The sequence below is a fragment of the Manis javanica genome, chromosome 4, assembly GCF_040802235.1.
Source record: "Manis javanica isolate MJ-LG chromosome 4, MJ_LKY, whole genome shotgun sequence".
Lineage (NCBI taxonomy): Eukaryota > Metazoa > Chordata > Mammalia > Pholidota > Manidae > Manis > Manis javanica.
The window spans coordinates 6,739,318-6,756,493 of NC_133159.1; the positions used below are offsets into that span (position 1 = coordinate 6,739,318).

At 49.0% G+C, this 17,176-nt stretch overlaps 1 protein-coding gene across 1 annotated transcript in view; it reads right to left on the reverse strand.

Moving 5' to 3' along the window:
• Positions 1 to 12,262, reverse strand: part of LOC108387697 (solute carrier family 2, facilitated glucose transporter member 5) — a 33,020-nt gene extending 20,758 nt beyond the window's left edge. Inside the window, exons 1-4 of the mRNA XM_036999568.2 lie at positions 11,972 to 12,262; positions 6,533 to 6,631; positions 5,843 to 6,003; positions 3,493 to 3,617 (exon numbers count right to left, since the gene is read on the reverse strand). Coding sequence (XP_036855463.2) covers positions 3,493 to 3,617; positions 5,843 to 6,003; positions 6,533 to 6,631; positions 11,972 to 12,004 — 418 coding nt within the window. The 5' untranslated portion in view covers positions 12,005 to 12,262. The remainder of the gene's footprint in view (positions 1 to 3,492; positions 3,618 to 5,842; positions 6,004 to 6,532; positions 6,632 to 11,971) is intronic.
• Between the last annotated feature and the right edge of the window lie 4,914 nt (positions 12,263 to 17,176).

Consider the following 17,176-nt stretch of genomic DNA (forward strand, 5'->3'; position numbering starts at 1 on the left):
CAGTATGGGAGACTATATAACATATCTGATAAGGGGTTAACATCCAAAATATATAAAGAGCTCACATGCCTCAACACCCAAAAACAAATAACTCGATTAAAAAATGGGCAGAGGATCTGAACAAACACCTCTCCAAAGAAGAAATTCAGATGCACACAAAAAGATGCTCCACATCACTAATCATCAGGGAAATACAAATTAAAACCGCAATGAGATATCACCTAACACCAGTTAGGATGGCCAACATCAAAAAGACTAGGAACAACAAATGCTGGGGAGGATGCAGTGAAAAGGGAAACCCTCCTACACTGTTGGTGAGAATGTAAATTAGTTCTACCATTGTGGAAAGCAACATGAATATTCCTCAAAAACTAAAAATAGAAATACCATTTGACCCAGGAATTCCACTTCTAGGAATTTACCCAAAGAAAACAAGATCCCAGATTCAAAAAGACATATGCACCCCTATGTTTACCACAGCACTATTTACAATAGCCAAGATATGGATGCAACCTAAGTGTCCATCAGTAGAAATGGATAAAAAAGATGTGGTACATATACACAATGGAATATTATTCAGCCGTAAGAAAACAAATCCTACCATTTGCAACAACATGGATGGAGCTAGAGGGTATTATGCTTTAGTGAAATAATCCAGGCAGAGAAAGACAAGTACCAAATGATTTCACTCATTTGTGGAATTTAACAACAAAGCAAAACTGAAAGAACAATACAGCAGCAGACTCACAGACTCCAAGAAGGGACTAGCGGTTACCAAAGGGGAGGGGTGGGAGAGGGTGGGGGAGGAGGGAGGGAGAAGGGGATTGAGGGCCATTATGATTAGCACACTTACATAATGAGAGTATGGGAAGGCAGTAGAGCATGGAGATGACAAGTAATGACTCTATAGCATCTTACTATGGTGATGGACAGTGACTGCAATGCAGGACTTGATAATATGGGTGAATGTTGAAACCACAATGTTGCTCATGTGAAACCTCCATAAGATTGTATATCAATACCTTAATTAAAAAAGAAAAGAAAAGGGACCTCACTGTTCATTAATACCTATTCTTGCCAATTTTCAGAGCAAAGGGCACTCTTTAGAGCAGCCCTCAGATGTCTTGTTATGGGGAGACCCTGCAGACCTAGGGCCCAAATGGTGGGGAGGAAGCAGAGGCCCTTGAGGTGGGGGCTCTGTGGTTGCCACTCAGGGCCCTGGTGGCCACTTCCTAATGGCACATGTTCCTTGACTGTGGATAAAACTGTAGAGTCAAACATCAGGAGGTTTGTGAAGAGATGAGATTTTCCTTCACCTTGGAGGAAAGCAATCTCTATTTTGTCCTAGAAATGACTCTACTGTGCAATTGCTGCCAGTGTCTTCTGACAGAATCACAGAAAGCAGCTTTTACATTTTAATTCCTTCAGTGAAAGGATCTGGCGTTCTTGCCAAAGAAGCTGACTCATGGCAAGCCGGCAAACAGCATCCAAAGGCCCAGTTGTATATACCTCTGTGCCCCTTTGTCTGAGTCGGTGTTCACTTCGTTTCTAGGATGCCTGTGTAGCATGTGCTGGATCACACACTTCCCTGTGAGAGAATGAACTGCCAATGGATTATGCTTCTGCTGGGGTTGCCCAAGTATGACCTGAGGGCCCAGGAAGTGCCTCCCACCCTTTCAGGGGGTCTGTGAGGTCAGAGCTAGTTTCAGAACAATCTGAGATGTCATGTGCTCTTTTCATTCTTGTGTTGTCAGGAGCACATGGCGGAGTATAAATGACAGAAGCCAGCAGTAGGTTTCAGAACCCAGTGTCTTCCACAAAGCCAGACATTAAAGACATTTGCAAAAAATGTAAAGCAATGCCCCTCTTCTCACTTTAAAAAAAAAATTTTTTTTAGAAAATACAGTCATATTCATAAAGATATGTAGTGGACTTATTATTGCTATTTTTAAATGAATCAATCAGTTCTTGGTTGTAATTTCTAATATGGTAAATATGGATCAACAGAGCCCATGTGAGCACAAGCTCTTTGGAGTCCTCAATAATTTAGAGTGTCCTGAGGTTGAAAAGTTTGAGAATAGGTGACTGAAAATAACTCTTCTTTAAGAGTGGAGGTTGGGCTTTGGAACCGTGCTTTGCTATCTACTGTCATCCTTCTCTGTGGGAGCACCTCCAAGGTATCAGGTATCAGCAGGGGCAGCACTGGCTCACTGCTGACAACTTTTAGGAACCACCTATTTTTCATAAAGCTGAGCCCTGCAAGGTAGGCGTAGGGCCCAGGGCCCCCCGGGTCAGCCAGGACAGCAGCTCCTTCCAGGCACTCTCAGGGAAAGCAAGCAAGGAGTTCGGGCTGTCCCAGGGCCCGTCACTCTCTCCTTATATGCCCTCTTCTGTCTGCTGGAATCTTGGGGTCCTTTATGTCCCAGCCCTGCAATTGCTCGCCATTCCCCCGAGCCCCAGGCTCCTTGACGTCTCCCTATTTTCAGTTAACTCCAGCTGAGGGTTTTGCTCAGCCAAGTCATCCTCGGGTCCCCATCCCTGTGTGTGGAAGGAGAAGGTAAGTGGCTTGGCAACACGAGGGTGGAGTGGCAGGGAGCAGGTCAGGAGCCCAGGCTGCAGCATTGCTGGGGGTGCTCACTCTGAAGGTGCATGGCCCTGAAAGTGGGCGCCTCCTCACTTAACACCTGGGCATCTTGCTCACTGACCGGCTCTGGGAAATACTGCCTACGGAAGAATGCCAACTTGGCAGGAGGCCACAGGCACGGCTTTAACCTCCTCTCTTCAGTCTGAAGCAGCATAGCTCTGGCGGGTCTGCAGACCAGCTGCCCAGCTGATGAGCTGAGACTCTTCAGGGAGTCATTACCCTCCTCAAGGCAGGTGGGCCTTGAAGGACTAAGTGATGCAGAATCCACAGCACGCCCTTTGCCCCTAGGAAAGCCGGGAGTTTGTTATCATTGATGTCTTTCTGGGGGAGGGAGTTGTATATCCGATTGTTTCTCAAGCTTTTTTGACCACAACCCGCAGTAGAAAATAAAGACATGCTCCATTACACCCTGATTCTCACATACTATACAGGTAAATAACCGAAATGAAAGTTTCAAAGGACAGTCCTTACTTTTACTGAGTGTGACAGTCTACATAAAAAAGAAAATGCTGCTTACTAAACGGAAGTCCTCACCCACTAACCATCCTGACCAGCAGTTTAGAAAACACTGAGATAAAGTGCTTCACCAGAGGGACCCTTCCGAACCCAAGATTCCGTGTTTGTCTGCCCAAGAGCAGCTTTCTTTGCAGGAAACGTCAGCAGTGAAGATCTGCCTGCCAACCACATTTGAAACTAATGTGGGGGCTCAAGCATCCATCTGGGCAGAGGCACAGAAATGGCTGGAATTTGCAGGTGCCAGTGACCCCAACTTCAGGCCCCAGGCTCCTTCTCCCTTGCCCTCACTCACCCCACAGTACAGAGCAGAAGCCCAGTGAGGCATTGCTCACCTGCACAAATTCCCACCAAAAGTCTGGACACAATGATCATCTCGAACGACCTGGCGACATCACTGCACCCCATTAAGATCGCAGGCACTATGGAGAAGATGTTGTTGAACAGCAGGGTCCCCTTTCTGCAGAGGACAGAAAGCCGATTAGTTTGCTCTGAGGAGCCCTTGTCCATGCAGCAAGTGTCCGTCAAGCGTCTCCTCGGGGACAGCAGTGGGCTTTGCTGTTGTTCTAAGCTCTCCGTGACCTAAGATGGATATGGATCAAGTGCCCAGCCTGGTTGGGAACATTCCCTGTGGGAGCAAATGGAAAGGACCACAGCTCAGGGGGAAGTCAGTAGGGCAACAAAGACGTGGAAGGACTCCTTGGAGTTCTAGAAGAAAGAATATAGAAAATAGAGGAGACAATATTTGTAGAAATGATGGCTGAAAATTTTCCAGAACTGATGAGAAAGACATGCCATCTTAAGCGAGGAACCACAGTGAGTTTCGGGGTAGACAAGTTTAGCCCCAGCTTGCTCGTGAAGGGGAGGATTCAACGGTGTGAGGAAGTCAGTTTTCCTCAAATTAAATTATAAATCCAAAGCAATTCCAAGCAGGATCCTTTTTCAGGGATTTCGATAAACTGATTTAAAAGCTAACACAGAAGAGTAAAGGAACATAAGTAAGATAGATTTGAAAGCAATTGACTTATCACATGAAAAAAAAACAAGACAACAAAATTAGCTTTCTCTCACTACTGACCTTATGTAAAATAAACATCCAGATCGAGCTGGGAAAAGCGAAATTGTAAAATTACTTTTTAAATTACAGAAAGCTATCGTTACGACTTTTCTACTTATGGTAGGGAAGGCTGTCTTAGGACACAAAAAAGCAAACATCATAAATGACAGTTAAATTTGGCCCCTTGAACATTAAAAAATTTTGTATAAAAAAGATACTAGGTGTATGATCAAAAAATAAAGCAGCGGATTGAGAAGACATTCACCAGCTTGTATCAGACAGAGTACAGTATGGAGGTTACTTGGATATGCCCAGAAGTGAAATTTCCTCCTAGCTGTGCAATTTTGGGTAAGTTACAGCCTCTCTCTCTCTCTCTCTCTCTCTCTCTCTCTCTCTCTCTCTCTCTCTGCCTCATTTTCCCACCTTTGAAAAGAGATGGAGCTTTTGTAAGGATCAGAGGAATTGATAACCCTAAAGGCACCCAGGACAGAGCCTGACACATAGGAAGCCCTCAATAAATTGTTAGTTGCTGCTGTTATTTAACCAACACCTTCAAGTCCTTGACCACAAACCAATGAATAGCATTTATCACATCCTCAAGGAGACAGTTGGACAAGCAACTGTCAGCTCCATCTGTGGACCAGATGGCAAAGTCCTTCGCTCAAGGAGACGCGTCCTGCAGATCTGACCATGACTTCACTGATGTCCTGCCCCCTGGGGGTCCCCAGGGAAGACTGTGAGTTCAACACCCATCTCCCAGGAAGACCTTAGGATCTTAGATCCCAGACCAGAGGCTGTATCTTTCTATTCGCAGACTCTTTTAAAAAAAAAGTACTGGAGAAGGAATCAAGGACCGGTTCTGGCCTTGACTCCGGAGCTAACTACGACTGTGGCTGAGAACAGGGACTTGACCTCATTCTGCTCGACCTCAGAGGGAAGGCCCTGGAGGAGAGGCTCTTGAATCCTGTTCATAACAAGGATTCAAGATTCCACATGCCTGTGGAACTCACCGGGGTAGTGTGATGTCTTAAGGACCTTTTGGGAAACAAATAAAGAATTTCTAATGCTTCGAGAATTGCCCTTGATGCTCATGACACTCACATTGAGAGTTGCACTGGGGCCTCACACAGTTTCACACGGAAGTGCCTGCCATTCATCTCCACCTCTTCTGAGTTTTACAGGCATTTAACTTGGGCTAAATTTTGCATATTACTTGATCCCAAGTTAGAAGAGCAGTTAGCTCGTTAGGAGGCAGAGGTCAAGGACGCCATGCTATGATCTGCACTGGGAGTGATGTCATGAAGCAAAGAGAACTTGTTTTTGTTTTCGGTGAGGAAACTGTCAAGGCAAGAGAGCAGAGAGGGCGGGACTGGCCCTCCTCTTGGAAGCACACCTGGCTCCTTCCATGTCTGCCTAGAGCCTGAAACTTGTCACCCCCACCTCTAGACCCCAGACCCTGCCTGCATCCCCAAACGGTCAGTCAGTGCCTGGTCTTCACATTAGAAAACAGACATCATCACAGAGGTTACCACCAGCTTTACAATAATGGTTTCAGCTTTAGGTCTGGGTCTTAAACTCTGATGGGGTCTCTATGAGGTTCAGGGAGCTGAAGATTCACCTTCCCTTACCTGCCAAGTCTATTCACCAAGGGCCCGACCATGAGGGATCCGAGGAAGCCTCCGAAGGGGAACATGGACACGGAAAGAGACCACAGCCATGTTAAGGAGAACTCGCTCAAGTACTCATGGGTTCGAGAAGAGTAGGTCTCATTATAAAAATCCTTCATGAGCTGCAGAACAGAGCAAAATAGAACACCAAAATGATTTGGCCTGATTTTGCAGGAAGAACCATGTCAGCTGTTAGGCCCTCAATGGGGTGCCCAGCGTTATTAAGGGGAAGACAGGCGGGAGGGACAAGCTGTATGCCCAGCAGTTAGCAGGGGGCCCCTGTGGGGAGGCCTGGGATACTCCTGAGAGGCAGGCAGCCCGGGGCGTTTCTAACACCAGAAAGCAATAACTCCAGCCTTCCAGTCTGCTGGGTGGGCCCTGCCCCTCAGACCCCCCACAGATTGCAGGACTGCAGAAGGCCGGAGCCCCCGGCTCCCAGAGGCAGCCCACCCTGTGTCCAGCCAGGCCCAGTTCTCCAGGAGAAGCTGGACCCTGTGGACCCGATTCACCCCTGTGTCTCTGTGCCTGCAAGTCCCCTGTCCTGTGGGTGTTCCCTGCCCTTCCTCAGTGTGTGAGCCGTCCCACCCCAGGGCCACATCCAGGTGCCCCCTGTTTCCTGGGGGCTATGTCCCACTCACCACAGTGACCTACCTCAGCTGGGGAGTTAATTACAGCCACATTGTACCCGTACTGGAAGGATGACCCAAACGCAGCTATCAGGGTTGCTAGGGCGAGCACGGGTGTCAGCTTCTGCGGGAGGGGAGGTCAGGCTTGGGTCAGTGTGGGGTTTAAGGGAAATCGAATTTCCTTCAAGGTGTTGTGCAAATACAGGAATCTGATCATTTGTAGTCTCTCAACTGCTCCCTGTATTGAAACCCACCCTCTAGCTCGGGGGGGAAGCAGCTTGTCTCACCTGGAGCAGGACTCTCCTGGGTTATGGGGAGCTGTCCTGTGCGCACTATAGGAACATCCTCCCTGCAACTGTGACGACCCAGACGTCTCCAGACATTGCTAAACGCCCCCCGTGGAAGGAGGGGAACTGCCCCTGGTTGCGAACCACTGGGTCAGAAAGACACTGAAGGGTCACCCACTCCAACGCTCCATCTAATGTCTGAACTGCTTCTGTGACATTCCTGCCACGTGGCTACATATGTGCCCTGTGGCAAATGCACTCAAGCACAGCCTTAAACACAAAACTCCCCCAAATGCAAAGAAGAAAAAATAAGGGCATTTAAAATTATTTATTTAGGGCCACTGATTAATCCCCTTTAGGCCCCAGACCTGCTGTAACTGGCAGGAGGCGCAGGGGAAAATATTTAAATACAGATTTCTAGGGACTCTTAAACACACACATCTGTAATATCTCCCCTTGACACACGAGGAGGGAGACTGGACACTCAAGCACCTTTACTGAGGAGGGAATTCATAAGTGAAGTAATGAGAAACAGGAGAAACATAGAAGCAGGAAGAGCATTGCTTCTAGAATCTACAAATCACATCTTTAATTTGCTCACTGCCACTTTGTAGCTTAACTTCTCTGATCTTCAGTTTCCTCATCTTCAAAATGAGGATAGCAACACTCCCTCAGAGTCATTGCAAAGATTAAGGAGAGCGTCCAGCATGCAGGGGAATCTGCCGGCCAGGGCGGCCTGCGCGTGGCTCTCTGAAGCCACCTGCCGTTGATCACCTTCATCCACGGCTCTGATGGAGGACCCCTGTCCACGGCACACATGTCCCTCCAGTGGCCAGCTGAGGGCCTGTGGCGCCCTCTGGGCTACACGCCACCTAATCTAGAGGCTGACTACCTCTAGAGGTAAGTGAGGAGCAGGACAGGCAGAGAAACGGTGGCCACTCCTGCCTCTTTGTGCCCCAGAGAGGACGGAAGTCCGCCTCCGCAGAGCAGGAGCAGGACCTGGGGGACCCTGGCCAGGGGCAAGCCCACCAGGAAAACATCACCCTTCTCCGCCCACCAAAGGAACAAATGAACGGCTAACACAGCAGCAGATTTCTGCTAAGGAAGAAAAGGGCTTCAGCCAAGGCAGCCTGCCAGGAGCGGTGGGCTCTGGGCCTGAGTCTCTCCTCCACGCCCACCGTTCCTGGGCCAGCACTGGGGGTGGGTGACACAAGGGGAGCTGGGCGGGTGATGGTGCCCAGGAGGGAAGCGGGTCCAGGGGCTGCTGCTCCCCCTCCTCGTGTTTTCAAAAGGCAGGTGATATGCAAGTAGGCACCCCCCACACCCCGAGATGCAGGAGAGGGCCCACTTAGCTCACCACGCACCTGAAGTGCTCTGGGTATTGATTCATTCATTCACTCACTCATTCATTCAACACACTGAGGCTGCACTGTGAGCCCAGCATTGTTCTAAGTGCTGGGGATACAGTGGAGGACAAGGCAGAGGTCCCTCCACTACAGCTGTTCTACTGCTTGATTTTGTGGAAGGGAGGAAGGGTAGGAGGGAGGAGAAGAGACAGTGAAGAAAATATTGATAAAAATGTCGCCTCTTCTAATTCTCTTCCCAGTAAATGATTAACGCCAAAAGCAGCAGGCTCCACTCCCACTGCCAGGTACAGCCCCTGACCACTCTCTGTTTTGAGGTCCTCAGGTTTGATGTCCTTAGCAAAGCTCAGCTGGGGAGCGAGCTGGTGTTCCAGCAACTCATGCCCCAGACGGGGACTCTGCCAGGGAGCATGGATGACCAGCCACCTGCTTTTATGGGACCTCTGGCTGTCGGGTCTCTAAGCATAGAGTGCACAATTCAACTTCTATTCTTCAGCTCCCTCCCTGAAATCCAGCCACAGAACATTCTATGGACCCACAGAAATCAAGATTTACCCTTTGCGGAATGAGCAGAGACATTCTGGGTAGGTTCGCGCTAACCATACTGGTCCAAATACTTTCATTCACCAAACAAATAAATACTGACTGACAACTGACTGTAGTCCGGGCACCATTCTACAGTTTCATGAGGAAAACAGCAGCCCTCTGAATGACAAGGGTCCAATGAGAAAGACAGACATAAAAAAAAAATACATATCACAAGTCAGATAATAAGTGTTAGCAAGGAGAAAACTGGAACCCTCTTACGTTGCTGGCAAGAATGCAATATGGTGCAGTCACTTTGAAAGCAGTTGGGCAAATTCCTCCCAAAGGAAACATAAGACCCAGCTATCCCACTCCTAGGTATATAGTCAAGAGAAATGAAAACATGTTTCACACAAGAACGTGGACACAAATGTTCACAATGACATTATTAACAACAACTCAAATGCAGAAACAGCCCAAATGTCCACCAGCTGATGCATGGATGAACAAATGTGGTCCATCCATACGATGAATTATTATTTGACCATAAAAAGAAATGGGGCACTGAAAGAAGCTACATGTGGAGGAACCTTGAAAACATGCTAAGTGAAAGCTTAGCCAGTCGCGAAAGACCACCAATTGCCTGATTCCAGGTGAAATGTCCAGAGCAGACAAATGCGCGGAGACAAAGGTAGATGAGCGGTTTGCGGACGCCGGGAAGAAAGTCGGAGCTGCGGCCGGCAGGTACGGGGTTTCCTTCCAGGGGAATGAAAGTGCCCCCAAGCTGATTGGGGTGAAGGTTGCATAGCTCTGGGAATATACACTGCATTGTCTACTTTAAATGGGTGGATCGGATGGTCTGTGAGTTATATTCTCAGTAAAGGTTATTATATTTTTAAAAGGCATGTAAAAGCTAGGTATAAAGCTAAAAGCTTCTTTTTTTTTTTTCAGGAGAGAAAAAAAGCAGATTTGGTACTGGGCTGGATTAGGCACAGGGAAAAGGAAGGGGTCAAAAAGGATTTCCAGGTCTCCCGTGAGTTATTAAAATGACAAGTGGCCCAGGGGCCTTGAGCCATGAATGGGAGGAGGTTCTCGGACCCAAGGGGTGCCCCAACTCTGAGCTGTGCTTTGGGAGAAACCAGGAACCACGCCCATTGTGCCCACAGCCAACTGGCTCCTTGTTCTCACAAGGCTGTGGGCACTCTGAGACTGGAGGAAAACAACCAGCTTTGGGGCGGGCCTCCTGGGGGGTGTGAGGGCGCCGGGAAGGACGCCCCTTCCAAACCATCTCCCCCGGGCGTGTGTCTCCCTCCGCCTTCCATCTCCGTGTGGCAGAGGCACTCTCAGCCTAAGACTCTAACTAGCCCGGATCGCCATTCAGAAGGCAAGCATCTCCGGGAAAATTAGTTCCTATGAATCACTAACACTTCAAGTCACTTTATCAGTCTATTGAACTCAAAGTTTCACCAACAGAAAGTGAGCTTTAGGTGGGGGGAGAGAGGAGACAGAAACCTCCTAGTATTTTCGAGCTGGAGATGCCAGTCTCTGGCTGTGGTGGTTTGGAGCACGTCGCCACAGCCTATGACGTGGGGTGGAATCCCGCTTTTCCAGCTGCAGGCTGTGTGGCCTTGGGCCAGTTACTGAACTCTGCATCTGGGTTCCTTTGCCTGTGCAATGGGTTCAACGAACCTACAATTGTCCCTCACAGGATTGATGCAAGGAATGAATGAGTTCATGCACGGAAAATGCGTGGAACCACACCTGGCTTCATTAGGTGTTACAGTCGCATTTACTGTCATTATCAACAGTAAGGGACCAGCCCAGAGGGGAAGGCGTCAGTGGGGGGAGGGGGGGGCACCAGCAAAAACAGCAAATATGTCTGCATTTCCCAGGGAGCTTTGGCATCTTTTTGCACCCTTATTTTTTTCCTCTCAGGCCAAGAGTCCGTTTTTGCTGTCAGGTAGTCCTTGATACACACTGGACAGATTCTGGTCTTTTTCTCTTAACAGATGAAGAACCCAAAAGCCATTGAGGTCACAGTCACGCAGCCACGCGGGGACCGAGAGCTGGCCCCTTCCTCTGCCAGCCCAGCTCCGGCTCTCAGCAGACCGTGCTGGCCCCTCTACATCTCCTTGCCTCCCAAATCCCTCCTCGGGGTCACTTAATGATTTTTGTAAGCCTTACCAGCAGCCACCATAGCACCAGTCTTCTTTTGGTGCCTGCGGGAAGCCCAGCAAGGGCTCTGGCCTTTGTCCAAGAAGGCGTGTCTGCCCTCAGGTGGCTGAAGGAGCTGCCTTAGCCCCAGGGCCCCTGCAGGAGGCTTCCTTCAGCAGAGAACTGAGGGGGCAGGCAGTGTGCTCAACCCATACCTTTTGCAGGTGACCATTTAAATCATTTCCTTTCCAAACCTATTGCTTGTTTTTAGGGCCCACCATGCAGGGGCATGTCCGTTCTGCAGCCACACCTGGGGGACACAGCTGGATGGACCATTTCTCTTTGAAGAGGGGATATAGACCAGATCAGGGCCTCGCTGGACCCCAAAACCCCTAAGACCTTGTAACCTCACAGTTCCTTTTTTATAAAATAGAGGGTATAACACTTGACTTATCTAAGACTTTCTTAGTTATTGTGAGGTCAAACAAGATCCATGTGGGGGTACTTGGTAATGGCTAATGCTTCAGTTCTCATTGGGACGAAAGGCTCACTGGCATCCAGTGAGGAGAGACCAGGCGGGCCACTGAGCTCCTACAACGCACAGGCCAGCATCCACACAGCAAAGGACCCTCTGGCCCCAAATGTCAACAGTGCCCTGCTCTAAAGGGTGCTCAAAAGTGATAACATCTATGGGGGCCTCACTATGTGCCAGGCAACTTACATGCATTATCTCATTTAATTGTCCCAGCAGCCCTACGAGGCGGTGTGGTTATTAGTCCCATTTTATAGATGAGAAAACTGAGGTGTGGAGCATTTAAATAACTTGCCAGGTCCCCACAGCAAGAACAGGATGGAACAGGAATGAAACTCAGGTAGGTCTGCCTCCCAAAACTGCTTTTAATCCATGGCTGCAACGCACATTCCCAACCTGGCTATGGCCAGTCTCACATCCATGATGGAACAAATACTAATGAACACAGTTAGGTGCCTCTCCTCCCATAACTATAAGCTAATGAATGCTGTTGAGATGAGTAAAATGCAAGTTTCTTAAAAGTGTCAGCAAACTCATATCTTCCTGTCATTATGCACCTCCTCGGTGCAGGGACTCTGAAGGCACGGCAGCAGCACACTTACGCCTTCCTGTCTGATTGCGTCCTGCTGCTCCATCTTGGCTCGGGAAGCGCAGAGCGCGCCTTACCTCCGTTCAGCTCTGACAAGTGCACAGAATGGAGAGAGAGGCAGGCATTCTGCTATTCTTTGGCCACGCCAGGGAACAGCCAATAGAATTTTTATGGCAAGTCTAGGGCACAATAACCCTTTCAGGAGCCCAGAGGTTTGTCTTCCTTTCACTTCCGTTAATTAAATGTCTGGGGCTTAGCTCAGCAAGCAGGCACCCCAGCATGGCAGCCCCCCGCCTTCCTGATTGGGACAGTCTGAGATGTTTCCACCCTGATCAGGCTTGTGGTGAGTGACTGGAAGGGTTATTTTTGTCACAAACCCATAGAAAGCCATGGGCCCTTTACCACCCCAGATAATTCAGGGGCAAAGGACAGGGTTATTCCAAGCTTCTCGGAAGTGGCTCCTGCCAGGAAGCCTGCAGCCGAGGCTCTCTACTGGACAGTCAGCATTTGCCCAAGTAACCATGCAACATTTTCTTAGCGAGTTTCTTATTTTCCTTTTTAAGAAACTCCAAGTTATTTTCTGTGTAACCAACACTACTGTAAAGACAGTAAATATTTCAAATTCCTTTATCTGCAGGGCAGGAAAAGTGAGTCACCACTGCTGGTGTGGGCCCTCCACACCCGCCAGGCCACCACCGGCACCCTGTGCTCAGCATGCATGTGGCTGCCATGGGGCACCAGGTCAAGTGGCCAGAATCCAGAGCAAAGGCCCACAGGGTCTGCAGGCTTTCATCTTTATGGGACAGCTCTTTGTTTTATTTGCAGTGGTACAAATCCGGTTGATTCGGTCATTCCTTCCCTTCATTCACCTTCAAATAACCAGTTAATGGGGAGCCCACCATGTGTGGGGCCCCATTCCTGGCACCAGCAGCAGGCTGGGAAATTGTGACGGTGTGGGGCACAGTGAGGGGACCGCAGAGGGGATGGCCTCTGCGTGCGTGTGTTGGGGGGTCCCTGTGTCTGATCACAAGGGAGGACTGGCCATTTCCTTTCACCAACTTCATTTCTTGTCCTTTCCGTGTCACAGCCCTAATTTAATGATTTCCAACTAAGGTTTGGCAAGATGAGAGGATTCCAGTTATTTCAGAGCATTGAAAACGTTTCCAAAGAAAATGCACTTTAGTTGGGGGGAAAATCAACTACTGGGAAATGATGGAAAGGGTGCAGGTTGTGCAAGCAAAAGGAAATGTCCGAAGTTTGCAATCTTTGCTCACTGTCAGGCCCAGGCCTCCAGCTGCCCCTGTGAAGCAGGGGGGGCACCGCACTGTGGACACGCCCACTCCGTCTTGACTTCCCCACCTGTAGGGGGTGCTCTGCAAAGAGAGGCCGCCCTCCCTGGCTCCTGTAGGTCCCAGGGCATCGCAGACATGACCATGAGGTCACCAACGCCTCCTTGGTGGATGTAAAGAAGGAAGGAGGGGCTTGCATATGGGCGGTGGGGTGCAGGATATGCGGTGGGCCTGTGGGCCCAGTGACGTGCAGCTCCCCGGCCCAGCCACCATTAGTCCTGTAGGATCCAAGGCTCCCCCCCGCAGGTTCCAGAAGGGCCTAGAACAGTTGGAAATGGGCCCAAAGCCGGGGATACTGTCCCTACTCATGTCCTCGCTGTCCCCTGCTGGGTCCTTCCTGCTCCTGAGCCAGCAACAGTAGCCGCTGGGTCTCAGGCTGCCCTCAGGCCCACTGGGGGTCCCTGGGCTCCTGAGAATTGGGGTCTCAGATGGGGGAATAGCCCACCCCTCGGACCTGGGGACTGTCCCTCTCTGGGGTCCTTCCAAGTCCCAGCCTCAGGCTGACCTGAGGTGTGTGGCCTGGGCTCACTCAACACAAGTGGTCTTTTGGTTCCGTGAACTTTCATGTTTATTTACTGCCCGCCAGAGCTGGAAAGGGGAGGGGGCCTCAGATTCCCACCCACTGGGCCTTGCTGTCCCCACAGCTTTGTCCCCGCCCTGTCAGGACTAGAAAGGGGACCTGCCAACTAAAGCCTGCGTTTGCCTTAGGGTTTAAAATGACACTAATAAACAACACTAATTAGCCTGACGACCTTTCAGCTCAGGGCAGATACCAGGCTGAGGCACGTGCAGGGATAAGTGCTAATAATTCCAAGAAACTGACTTATGTTTTGAAACCACCTCTGAGGAGAGCCAGAGAGTCCCTTTTAAAGTAAAGGGAAACTGGACAGTTAGTTGCAGGGTCACTCCTGGGGACTGGCCAGGCTTTCCTCACCTTCTCTTCTCCACCTTCCTTACAGTTTGAGTCATTACAGGGAAATTACATTAGGATTTGATCACGGAGGGACAAAGCCAGTGTTCCTTCTTCTCAGAGGGCCTCTCTAACCTCTCGCAATGGAGAAAATGTCTGCCAAGGATTCTATGTGAAGATTTGGGTCCCAGATCTCATTTCCCAAATTGTTCCTGCAAACACAAAATGTAAACATGCTAGCACACGGTTTTGCAAGGCTTAACCAGAATCGGAGCACAGTGATTACTCTGGGATATGAGATTATGGGTGGTTTTAATCCTAGCATATGTTTACCTTTATAAGTACCAAGCCTGCTACTATACTAGGATATAAGAAGGGGCAGGAATAAATGTACTTTTGGCCTCATGCAGCTCAGACTGCTGAGGAAACAGAATTTAGTGAAGCACACTGATGAATTCACAACTACAAAAGGGGCTCTTAAAGATAGGGGGCAGGGAAGGCTTCCCTAAAAAAGCGAGTTTGAGCTGCTGAGATGAGAAGGGAGGATAAAAGAGTTTACTAGGCAAAGGCAGTGGAGATGGGGTGGCAAAGGGAGCCTTCCAGACGGGGGGGACAGTATGTGTCAAGGCCCTGTGGTAGAAGTGAGGGCGCTGACATCAAGAAATTGCTAGGTCACGGTTGACTTAGCACGGCAAAGCAGGCTGGAAAAGCTGGGGGCTGTTCTGGGACCAGACAACGATAGCAGGACTTCAGGTCACTGCTGGTTTTCCCTCTGCTAAGAATGTTCTGGGATTTTAAAGTTTTGCCATGGGCCTGTATTGTACAGACTGCTGGGGCTCTCCCATCCCATCCCCAGATCACTTGCTCAGTCCCTCTTCAGTGGAATTGGAGCAGGACCTGTGGCTGCCCCAAATAAAGACTGCATTTCCCCACCACTGTTGCAGCTGGCGCAGACATACCAAGTTCCGTATGCACAGGTGTCATGCGGTGGCCGCCAGGAACCTCACTCTCTTCTTTGCCCTTCTCTCCTTCCTGCTGCCTGGAATATGGCTGCCACCAGCTTGGACCATGAGGTTGAGGGACAGAGCAGCATGCGGGAAGATGTGTAGGTCACTTACCATCGAAGTTCTATTCCCGCCCCATCCCTCCCATGGACCTAACATGAAAGAAAAATCCTCATCTGTTTCATTTCCTGTCACTTGCTGCCCAGCCTAATTCCCACTGACATAACCATCAAGCATCTGCCTGCCAAGTCTGTTGGGACAGAAAACGGGAAGAGAAGCTGTGAAGACATTTTGTATGTCTATGTATTTGTTTGTTTTAATTGACTATGGCCTAAGTCAGATTGTAAATTTTGATGGAAAGGCTCTCAGTTGAATATGAGCAGCCAGAAAAGCCCCCCGTCTTCGGAAACAAAGGGCGAAGCCCTGCACCTCAGGTGTGAACCCTGGGGGGAGATTCACCCCGCCTTCCCTTTTCACCAGGACTGCATTTGGTTTTCAGGCTAAAAAGTTTTCATGGGGTTCGCATGTCTGCAACAGTCCTCTTTTTCTCTTACCCCCTATTATTATTATTATTTTTTCAAACAAGTTGAAATTTTATTATTCATATTTGTTTGCAAACAGGGAGTGTGTAGTCTGTATTATTTTTTACATTTTAAAAATTAATTAATTTTTAAAATTTTGGTATTATTAATATAAAATCACATGGGCAACATTGTGGTTACTAGATTCCCCCCATTACTAGATTTCCCCACCACATACCCCATTACAGTCACTGTCCGTCAGTGTAGTAAGATGCTATAGAATCACTACTTGTCTTCTCTGTGTTATACTGCCTTACCCATGCCCCTCCCTACGTTATGTGTGCTAATTGTAATGCCCCTTATTCCCCCTTACCCTTCCCTTCCCACCCACCCTCCCCAGTCCCTTTCCCTTTGACAACTTTCAGTTCATTCTTGGGTTCTGTGAGTCTGCTGCTGTTTTGTTCCTTCAGTTCTTTGTTCTTATGTTCCATAGATGAATGAAATCATTTGGTACTTGTCTTTCTCCACCTGACTTATTTCACTGAGCATAATACCCTCTAGCTCCATCCATGTTGTTGCAAATGGTAGGATTTGTTTTTCTCTTATGGCTGAATAATATTCCATTGTGTGTATGTACCACATCTTCTTTATCCATTCATCTACTGATGGACACTCAGGTTGCTTCCATATCTTGGCTATTGTAAATAGTGCTGCGATAAACATAGGGGTGCATATGTCTTTTTCAAACTGGGATCCTACATTCTTAGGGTAAATTCCTAGGAGTGGAATTCCTGGGTCAAATGGTATTTCTATTTTGAGTTTTTGAGGAATCTCCATACTGCTTTCCACAATGATTGAACTAATTTACATTCCCACCAGCAGTGCAGGAGGGTTCCCCTTTCTCCGCATCCTCGCCAGCATTTGTTATTCCTAGTCTTTTCTATGTTGGCCATCCTAACTGGTGTGAGGGGATATCTCACTGTGGCTTTAATTTGCATTTCCCTGATAATTAGTAACGTGGAGCATCTTTTCATGTGCCTGTTGGCAGTCTGAATTTCTTCTTTACGTCCTATTATTTTTGTGTGCCACATGGTAGAATGTGGGTTTCTTTAGGAAGGTGCGTGACGTGTCATAGCAGAAATGCCCACAGGTGCCTCAGAAAGTACAAAAGGGGGCTGCTGCCAAGGTTCAGGGCATCCGCAGATTGCCTGACTGGAGGGAGGGGCAGGAAGGCTGGAACGGAGTTGAGTCATCCCCGCTCCAGGTTAGGCAAGGAAGGAGTAATTACCACATCCCACGGGATGCAGCGCCCTACACGGGGAAGGGAGGAGCCAGATGTCCAATCTGCTGACACGAGACTCCCCAAGCCCCGGGCCCAGTGAGGCCAACACACCCCACCCAGACCATCGGATCCCAACTCTGCGGCGTGAAGGA